Source organism: Aspergillus pseudonomiae, assembly GCF_009193645.1.
Source record: "Aspergillus pseudonomiae strain CBS 119388 unplaced genomic scaffold BDV37scaffold_131, whole genome shotgun sequence".
Classification (NCBI taxonomy): Eukaryota; Fungi; Ascomycota; class Eurotiomycetes; order Eurotiales; family Aspergillaceae; genus Aspergillus; species Aspergillus pseudonomiae.
The window spans coordinates 53,721-62,892 of record NW_022476123.1 but is presented as its reverse complement, the minus strand read 5'-3'; the positions used below and the strand labels follow the sequence as shown (position 1 = coordinate 62,892).

The window sequence follows — 9,172 nt, the reverse complement described above, 5'->3', positions numbered from 1 at the left end:
CTAGAACACGAGACTAGTAGAAATCGACCAGACACAAATCTTAGTAGGTTAAATAAATTCAAGCAAAATTACTAAATCAGATTCACCACAAGAAAATCGCTCAAGGGAGACATGTATCACGATCTCAGAGTCATAGTACATGCATGGCTGCAGATTGCTGGAAAGACACTACTGTATGTACAGACGGAGAGGTAAAGAAAAAGGTAAAGGATTGTTATTTTTTGTTACTATGGGAATAGGGCTGCTCTGAAAGGGGTTTAGCTCGCTGCTCCCAAGAACGACATCCTTGTCGGAGTATGAGGTAATGATACAGGAGAGCGTGCTGCCTGATTGGTGGAAACCCTCATGGCGATGCATGGACCTCCAGAAGCCACATGAGAGCCTGTCCTCGGAAGACGGCTTAACGTCGGAGCCGTCATGTGTGGCTCACCCGAAAAGCTGTGGCTTGACAACTTCCCCCCGAAAGGCACCTGAGAGTCTACGGCGGACCGTAAGAACCTCGGCCGCAGCCAAGCAATTTGCGTCTCTCGACACTTTTTTCCATCGGGTCTCCGAAGTCACGTCCCCCAACCAGCCCATCTGTCTTGCTGGTTGTCCGTCACCATGGCCACTCTTGGTACTCTCAACCCTTACGGGCATCTCGCTCGGTCAGGTAAGTCATCCAATGGCTCTTTTCAGATGGTTCCATCCCGTCAATGGCGAGTTCTCATCGATCCGAATTTCCAGCCCGGACCGGCATCACCTACATCCCTCGCCGCACCTTGACCTATACTGTCCCTCGCCGTGCCCAAGAAAATGGTGACAATGGAAACAAAGAACCTCAATCGAAGTCGGGCGCCTTTTCGTCCATCAAGAACTTCTTCTTCGGCGGGAAGTCCGACGCAAAGCCCACCGTCCACCGGAGGACAGCCCCCCAGAAGCGAGAGGGTAGCCTGAGTGCGGACTCGATTTTTGCGGAGGACGAGGCAACCCCCAAGCTGATTGCATCTGGTCGCACACCGGCTGCCCGTAAACAGGAGGCTGAACCTGCCGAGGGAGAAGAGGTTCAGACTAGCGTGGAACACCGGAACCGAGACAATATGCAGATGGTGTTAGATCCTCGTCCCGAGGCACGTATTCGTTGGGAGCGTAAGATGGTCGTCCGGGAGGTTCGCCGTCGAGGACGTCTGTCAAAGCCCGAACAGATCATGCGCACGGAGCGCGAATCGGTCTCCAAGTCGCACTGGTTCAAGACTTCCGTCAAGAAGCTTGGTCCCCTGGCCCGCCAGATCGCCGGAAAGAACATTGACGAAGCCATGCTACAAATGCGTTTCAGCAAGAAGAAGGCTGCCAAGGATGTTCTTGAGCACCTCAAGCATGCGAAGAACGTTGCCGTCGTCCGCTCCGGCATGGGTCTTGGTGCCGCCGAGGCGACCATCCGCAAGCCCATCACGATCACTCTGAAGTCCGGCGAGCGTAAGACTATCACCGACCCGACCTCCATCTACATCGAGCAGGCGTGGGTCAACCGCGGTCCATATGGCGTGGATTACGATCACCGTGCCAGAGGCCAGATCAACCTCCTCCGCCCGCCGTACACATCTCTGTCGGTCGTCCTGAAGGAGGAGAAGACACGGATCCGGGAGTGGAAGGACCGTGAGGCTGTGTCGCAACGCAAGCGCAAGACTCAGCTCTGGACACAGCTGCCTGACCGGAAGATCACTGCTCAGAACCAGTACTACAGCTGGTAAGCTTTTTTCTCCCGACGTTTATCTCCGGCCTTGTCTCGGCAAATGATGGGTTTTCTTCGGCGTTTGTCTCTTGTATTATTCTAGACCGTTAGCACTCCACCTGGCGGGTAACTCAGCGCATGTTCATTATTCTTTCTATTTGCGGCATTTCTTTGGATCTCAACGCGGTTTCCCCATCTCCTCGTCTCTTTGGGTTGTTCTCTTGGCCCAGCCTGCTCAGATTATTCGTGATGGATGACGCGGAGCCAACATCTCAAGGAGCCTGTAGTGGACAGAGCTCAACACATGTACAATATTGAAATATACAACACATATCTACATGCTCTCTCATCAACCATATCCTATTACTTCAATAGATCTGTCTATCCCCTGGCCCCCCCACCCCCACAACCAAGCCCTACACGCGACCCCCAGGACAAACAGGCGCCCTCGTCGGCGGTTCAACCTTTACAGGGGGACTCGGACCCTCCACCCTGTCCGCCCTAACCAGCACAGGAATAACCGCGCCAGTCATCAATGGAAAGCGCCGATGCCCCACCACCGCCAACACACTCGTAATCGCCCCCGAATGCGCCGTCAACGAAACAACCGTGCTCGCATCATGCGCAAACACATCGAGCAAGAGCTCGCGGAGCCGGACATCGCGCGCAGAGTCCGACTCGCGCAGCTCGGGGTCATACAGCGGATCTTCCTCCGCGAAGTCTTCCTCGAACCGGTACAGCGGGTATTCCTGCGCGATAGCCGTCTTACTAGACCGGCTGTCGCAGGTGTGGAGGCCGATTGTTTCGCGAAGAAGCTGGTCAGGTCCCTCATTAGTCAATCAATCAATCAATCAATCAATCTCATCCTGGCGTGGAACGTAGTATATATCATATCATATCCAGCGCGGCTTTTGTGCCAGAGTAGCTCAAAAGATTAATCACAGCGGAGGGTGAAATGCTGAACACACACACACACACACACACACTCACCTCTTTGATGACCGGCCGGAAGGGCTCCGTATGCGGTAGACCTAGGTCCTTGAAGGTGATGCTGGCGGTCGCGAGACACCGGTTCAGGGGACTCACGTAGTAGGCCTGTGGGGAGGGGATTTTAGTCTTGAGTTGCGTTCGCCACGCCTGGTTGGCTGTTTCGGCTTGTGAGATTCCTAGAGGCGTCAGACGGGCGTCGACCCAGGTGCCGGTTTCGTCGCCGTTTTGGAGCGACCAGTAGCACTTTTAATGTTGATTGGCAGTGTTAGTAGTGTTGAAGATATGGCAATGTTATTGTGTTGCAATGAACCAGGCCTGGGTGGAGTCCTGCAGGAACGAGAGAGAGAGAGAGAGAGAGAGATAGTGCAAGGCGAGATAGTGCAAGGCGAGATACATACATCCCAAAGCTCAGTGCCATATCGCCTCTCGGCGACATTATGCACCCCCTCGCCATGTCGACCCAGGAAGAGCAGCTTGAACTGCGTCTCAGGACTGCTGTCCCGGTTTAGCTTGTTGAGGTGGTACTCGAACCGCTCCCATTGGGTCTTGCGGCCCTCTGGGTCGAACTCAGGGTCAGAGTCGTAGCTCCGAGGTATGAGTCCGAAATTGGATGTGACCTGTTTTCATTGTGAGTGCTTGTTTTTGGTTTATAGGGGGTGAGGTAGGTGCGGTGGCATGGAACTTACGTAGTCGAAGTTGTCGGGGTCGGTGCTTGGGTCATCTTGGAGGAAGTAACCGGTCACTGTCGTGAAGTGGAAGTGGAAGTCTAAAGGGGTGGCTTTGGGTGTCATTGTGAAGACAAGTGGATATGCCTAGATGGGTATCAGGGGTTAGAGTGACATTCTACAAGAAGGCGTCCCTGATGTGGACTCTCTCCTAACCCTAAAACTCCACGGGCCGTGGGGTAGTTTGGCTCAGGTGGGGAACGGCAAAGCATGGGCGCTATTTCGTTGTTTACAGGAACCTGCCCTGGACTATAGAGATGGAATCGGAAGAAGTAGGTAAAAAAAAAATTATTTATTTATTTCTCTAACTCTAGCCAACCGTTAAAGACCCATCGACTATCCATGAAAATATGTCCAAAGAACCCCGCTAAAAAACGTAGCAACAAACCAAAAACGACCACGAGGTATCTTTTCCCACAACCGAACAAGCAAAGGACAGAAGCTTCAGCATGAACAAATGCTCAGACAGGCTCGAGGTTAAATTAACCCCAGTCCCTTCCTAGCAAACCAATGTTGCTTGGAAGCAAAGACTGCGAGACTGCCAAATATGCCCCCGGCCGATGAAACAACCGATCCCATAGTTTGCCAAAAGCCGGCAAATGCGAGGCCAGTGTTGAAAATTGCTGTGGTAGCAGACTTGCCGAGCGCGGTACAGTATTGTCCGGCCGATGCTTGTTGGCTTGCGACAGTAGAAATAGTCTGCGCAATACGCAATGCTTGGCTTCCACCAGTCGACGAGCGATTGGTAGATACAGATTGAAGTGACGGGGAGTTCATCTTCGCCCTTGTAGACTCGATGCAAAGTGAACCTTCCTTCTCTGTCTTTGTAACAGGGCTGAGACGCCAAGTAATAGTCTGAGGCAAAGCGCTTGGCACGCGATTGACGGTAGATCTGGGACAGCTCTCCCGTTCCAGGACAGATGGTTGCTTCGAGGTCGTTACAAGCAGCTTCTGCTTTGGCGACATCAGGCGGCCAGGAACTGAAGGAGTCTGGTCGACACCACGCCAAGGAGTGGTCGACCTGTAAGACTGGGACACCTGTGGTCTGGGTTGTCCCGTGTTTGCGCCCTCCACAGGCTTTGACAGCGAAACCGGTGAGCGCCTTCCATGGTACACATCCAATGGTGAAGGCGCAGTGACCGAGAAATTGTCCTGTGGGGAGGAACGAACATCTCTCTCCCTGTGCTTCCAAAGCACGGTCTTTGGAGCTTCCACATTCGGGGGAAGGACACCGGGCGGTGTCTGTTTAGGTAGTGAAACATGGCGTGGCCGTGCGTGAGACAGATTAATCTGTCTAGTCGAGTCAAGCACCGCGGAAGTAGGAGAAAGAGCGATGCTGTTGACATTGAGATGAACGCCCTTGATGTCAAGGCAATTGCACTATATCCGTATCAATATACCTTGCTCACCTAGATAAATTGTCGGTTGACTTACCCTCTTATGCTGTTTTCGATGTTTTTCACAGGCACCATGTTTTCGAACTTTGATGTAATTCTCTTTTTGAGCCCGTGATCGAGGTTTCTGCTTCCTCGGTAGATTGGCCGGCGTGTTCATGTTAAGATCCAAGACCAGTTCAATCCCGCCAGGCGTTGCGTCGGCGGAGGGAGGCGTTGGCGACTTGCCGGTTGAATCGGATAATGAAGTAGTCGCAGGGCTGGCGCATGGAGCATCATGGGAAACACTCCACGGAGGCGATGGGAAGCTGGTATTTGAATCCGAAGACATATCCATCTCGGGAAGCGGGGCATCTTGCAAGCGCTGTAGATGTAAGGCTATGGCTGCTTCTCGACGCTTTTCTTTCTTGGATGAACAGCTCGGGTCAACCGCCGCTTGCGACTCTACCATATGCCGGATGGTCGAATAGCAATGGTCATCATAACCGTGTGCACCTGGCAGCCAGGCACTGTCAAAACCGGATCCAACGAAGACTTCACTTGGTGAAGTTGACGGAAGTTGAAGGATATCATTGGGATCTACCACAGGCTCGGCATTCGCAGCGCCTCCGTAGTATTCCTGGAATGATGGTTCGTGGTTGACAAAGTCGGTGAATGGAAATTGAGTACACAGGTCGAGTCCTGAATCCCAATTTGACCCGTCTAGGTCGTTGTAGGTCAGGTCCAAGTCCTTGGGGGAGATTGAGTTGACCGAGGTCGGGTTACTGTCGACATAACCCGAGGGGATATCAAAGAAGTTGTCAAAATCAAAGAATTCATCACCCTGGGATGAATGACCCATTGAGAAAAGCAATTGGTCGGCAGACATGATCAAGGAGCGACTCGTGTTCCAATGGGGAGAAATGATGAATGATGGATAATACAGCCAGGGTCGAACCCGATGAAGCCTTTCCTGATAGGGTATTGTAATGAGGGCTTTTTCAGGCGGCTAAGTTCAAAGGATTCACCCGGAGACGAGGAGGTCGCTGCGCTTTCAGAAAGCGAGAAAACAGACTGTCCAACGTCGTGCTGAGGAGTTATTTTTTTTTAATGACTAAGGAACACCAAGCGTTCACTTGAGGGGGAGGAGAATAGATGTAGAAAGAGATGCCTGAATGCTTGAGGATGGAAGAACCCCGTGAATCCCAACGCCACCTTTCCTCTTTGGGATCCCGACTCAGCGCTAGACTCGATTGGGTGCCCGACGACTCTCCCGCGTTTGCAATGCGACATCACATGTCCTGTGGCTGTGCGTTTCTTCTTCTTTTTCTTCTGGCAATACGAACAATGCCCCCTGAGGACACCAATGGCAGTGCATTCCTTCCCCCACAACCTGCATAGATCTATCCTTGGATAGGGAGCGATCGACCCCTCCAGGTCACAGTAGCCACACTGGTAAAGACCCTGCTGCTTCTGTTTAAACCTTAAAAACCTAGGGTTTGTATGGTTTGCATGGTTTGCATACACGTCTCTTTATCACTTGGCTTCGATTCCATGACACTAGTATCTACATGTTTTCCATATAGTGCACACGTTCTTCATCCCATCTTCACCATCCCTAATTCCAATACCCAACCGCAATCAGTGAAGCCGCCAAAATACTGAGTGGTAGCAGACCAAGATTCTCTACCAATCTCGCGGCACCAGACTGTTTATCTGAATCTGACGACCTGTCATCGGCTCCTTTAACTGACCCCGATGTTGCGGTTGCGCTTGGCGTCCGTGACGGAGTACCATATGTGTGGCTCTTCGCATCATACTTCAAACACGCGGTGGGTAAAGGATAGGAGGTTGATGCCAGGACAGCTTCTACTCCGACCCTTTCACTGAAATCGGCGATGTCGACCTCCATGTTGGCCAGGACGCCCATGTTGATGTCCACCGAAGGGGCTATATGCGTCAGGCTGTCGTAGACATCATCCAGGACAGACGTCAAGCTGCCCCCTTCGTTCGCTTTACCATTGACGGGCTCACACTTTTCACTGACATGACTCAGTTGAGTCGCATTCACAGATACTTTTGGCAAGTTGACGAATGCTCCAACGCCGCCGGACACCAAGCCCTTTGCCGTGCTGACTCCGAGCAGGATCTGCGGTGTAAAGGTAACACTAAAAATCAGGGACGCCAGTGCAGACGTAGATTCAAATTCCAGCGCGTGGACCTTTGTTTTATCACTACGCCCTGTTAGCTGGCCATTCAACATGCGTGCACTGTTGTGGACAACGTACAAACCCGAGATAGAGGAGTTTCCAGGCTCACTCATGTTGATTTTAATATTCGAGTTGTCGGGCACCTACATGAATTAGCATCCATGGAGCAAATCTCCCGACTAAGAAACAGTACCGAAAGATTGAAGCCATAAGAGAACCCTATCTTCTCGACCATATTAACGCTAAGTGAGAGATCTGGTTGGATCAGCGGCCCGAAAGCTACAACTCCTGGTATCTAAGGTTGTCAATATCGTCATACTAAAGCATGATATCACCTTGTGCCCGGATGCCTACCTCAAATGGGGTGAGAGGAATCGTAGGGAGAGATATGTTGAGGGAAGCCAAAGATTGACTCAATGAAAGGTCAAGACCAAGTTCAATCTGCGCGTAGAGGCCATTTGATATGATTTCAAGTGCACCGTCATCAAAAAAGGCGATGGTGTCCTTAATCGTGTTCCCAGAGATGTTGAACGAGCCTCGGGTTATCTCGATATCACCCTGGAGCGTACAGTTTTTGCAGGTCACTGTCACGCCTTGCGGTCTAGGGTCGTTAGCATCGTGAATCTAACTCAAGGTTGTGTCTTTGAGGCCTACATGAACATGTCAGCGGCAGGAGTATCTGGCGGAAATATCTTCTGGTCGATATAGTGCTTGTCGAGCGATTTTGTCGCAGTCGAAGGCAGTCCCGTTGTTGCAGTGGGAGCCGCTGGAAAAGAGATGGAAGGTGCAGAACCTTCCCCTACCACCTTTGTGGTTGTCGGCGCACCCGTTGAATCCTGCTGTCGTTTCTGATGCAAGGTATATGTACGTTTCTGGATCCTTGATCGATGCCTGTGGGAGAAAGACACGCTCGTGGAATGACTTGCATCGTGCCAATCGCTTTTGACTTTCTCCAGGGTGAATACTTGACGAGCAAGATCGACAGTTGTCTTCGTCACACTATATACAGTATGAGATGGACTCGGTCTCGGCTCCGCACTCAGACACTTACCGATGGATGGACCGTTCCCCTTCCGAGTCACAACCTTCATGGGAGGTGACAACTACAAAATCCGATACCGCCTCAAGTTCCTGTTTTAGGGCTTCCGTCCGAGTAGACGAGCCGATGGACAGCTGGATCTTTGACTCCGAGCATGACATATCATTTATGTCGGCATCTAAAGCCTCGAGGGCAAGGATCGGGTGTTGAGATGCCACGTTGAGAGTAGTAGCGAAGACATATTCCGTGCCATCTTCCGGAGTTTCGTGGATAAAGTCGAAACTTGCTTCTCTCTTCAGAGCGAATGTTTCGATCTCTCGTACTCTGAGACTGGGGGGCAGACTGGCTGCAGTAAGCCGTCGGGCCTGTGGGAATTCCAAGGCTTGGGAATGCTGACCCAGTGCTAAGTTGGCCCCCTGAACAATGCTAAAGGCAGCCAAGAGAGCCAACAGGGCAGGGGTTCCAAGAGAGTTCATCTTATCTGTTCGGAAGAATAATCCGTCTCCGGCAGCGATTTCTGGGCTGTATACCCGCTTTTACGGAGAAGAAAACACAACCGAAACAAAAAGAAAAGAAAACACTCCATCTTGTAGCGTACCATGTATCCTACATATACCCCTTTAATGTAGGAGGTGCCTCGATGCACACTATGTGTGAGCGGACTGTCTCCCCTGCTAGTGCCTGAGCTAGAGAAAGGTGTGACAACGAGCGAGTTATAATTATATGTCACTAACTGCACAGCCTTGTGTTCGTTGAACCTAAGCAGAGGTGAGCTGCCGCTATCATGCTCGGTTGGGTATAGCCCAACCTGCTAGCCATGCAGTGTCACTGTGCCGCAAGGCTGAAGCCGACGTTAGTACGGCAGCTAACAAACGGCCCCTCAAGCTAACATCCTAATTAACACACTTTTCGCTTATATCATTGGTTGTCCAGACCACTTACTCATGATTGGCAGACTGTCAGTAGAATGATGGGGTTGTACATACCCTCCGCACTGCATAGTGACTTGCATGAGGTCCCAATAGCAAGGGGCTACAGAGTATTGAATGCTTGAGAATGATCCTTGACTGACCAAATAGACGTAAGACTGTACACAGCAGGCTGTCGTGAAAATGACTCTTCAT

At 51.4% G+C, this 9,172-nt stretch overlaps 5 protein-coding genes across 5 annotated transcripts; 1 reads left to right on the top strand and 4 right to left on the bottom strand.

Annotated features, from left to right (window-relative positions):
* Positions 1–126: 126 nt before the first annotated feature.
* Positions 127–516, bottom strand: BDV37DRAFT_264259 (uncharacterized protein). The gene has a single exon (XM_032083652.1). The coding sequence runs from the start codon at positions 355–357 to the stop codon at positions 169–171; it is 189 nt and encodes a 62-aa protein (XP_031935402.1). The 5' UTR covers positions 358–516; the 3' UTR covers positions 127–168.
* Positions 503–2,055, top strand: BDV37DRAFT_264257 (mitochondrial 54S ribosomal protein uL22m). The gene is made up of 2 exons (XM_032083651.1): positions 503–652; positions 727–2,055. Exons 1-2 carry the CDS (start codon positions 604–606, stop codon positions 1,728–1,730), a joined length of 1,053 nt encoding a protein of 350 aa, XP_031935401.1. The 5' UTR covers positions 503–603; the 3' UTR covers positions 1,731–2,055.
* Positions 2,056–2,127: 72 nt separating this feature from the next.
* Positions 2,128–3,492, bottom strand: BDV37DRAFT_288861 (histidine phosphatase family protein; the record flags this gene model as incomplete). The annotated part of the gene is made up of 4 exons (XM_032088340.1): positions 2,128–2,526; positions 2,702–2,944; positions 3,100–3,318; positions 3,388–3,492. The coding sequence occupies 4 exons, from the start codon at positions 3,490–3,492 to the stop codon at positions 2,128–2,130; spliced, it is 966 nt and encodes a 321-aa protein (XP_031935400.1).
* Positions 3,493–4,599: 1,107 nt separating this feature from the next.
* On the bottom strand, positions 4,600–5,947 carry BDV37DRAFT_41429 (uncharacterized protein). The gene has a single exon (XM_032090607.1). The coding sequence runs from the start codon at positions 5,686–5,688 to the stop codon at positions 4,807–4,809; it is 882 nt and encodes a 293-aa protein (XP_031935399.1). The 5' UTR covers positions 5,689–5,947; the 3' UTR covers positions 4,600–4,806.
* Positions 5,948–7,327: 1,380 nt separating this feature from the next.
* Positions 7,328–8,816, bottom strand: BDV37DRAFT_291420 (putative GPI anchored protein; the record flags this gene model as incomplete). The annotated part of the gene is made up of 3 exons (XM_032088935.1): positions 8,061–8,816; positions 7,664–8,008; positions 7,328–7,610 (listed from the first exon to the last, which is right to left on the bottom strand). The coding sequence occupies exons 1-3, from the start codon at positions 8,522–8,524 to the stop codon at positions 7,328–7,330; spliced, it is 1,092 nt and encodes a 363-aa protein (XP_031935398.1). The 5' UTR covers positions 8,525–8,816.
* Positions 8,817–9,172: the final 356 nt, after the last annotated feature.

Excerpts from the sequence above, each read along its gene's own strand:
- BDV37DRAFT_264259 (XM_032083652.1), bottom strand. The coding sequence starts at position 357 with ATGCATCGCCATGAGGGTTTCCACCAATCAGGCAGCACGCTCTCCTGT.
- BDV37DRAFT_41429 (XM_032090607.1), bottom strand. The coding sequence starts at position 5,688 with ATGTCTGCCGACCAATTGCTTTTCTCAATGGGTCATTCATCCCAGGGT.
- BDV37DRAFT_264257 (XM_032083651.1), top strand. The coding sequence starts at position 604 with ATGGCCACTCTTGGTACTCTCAACCCTTACGGGCATCTCGCTCGGTCA. Across the intron at positions 653-726 it reads CGGGCATCTCGCTCGGTCAG|CCCGGACCGGCATCACCTAC; the intron begins GTAAGTCATCCA and ends CCGAATTTCCAG.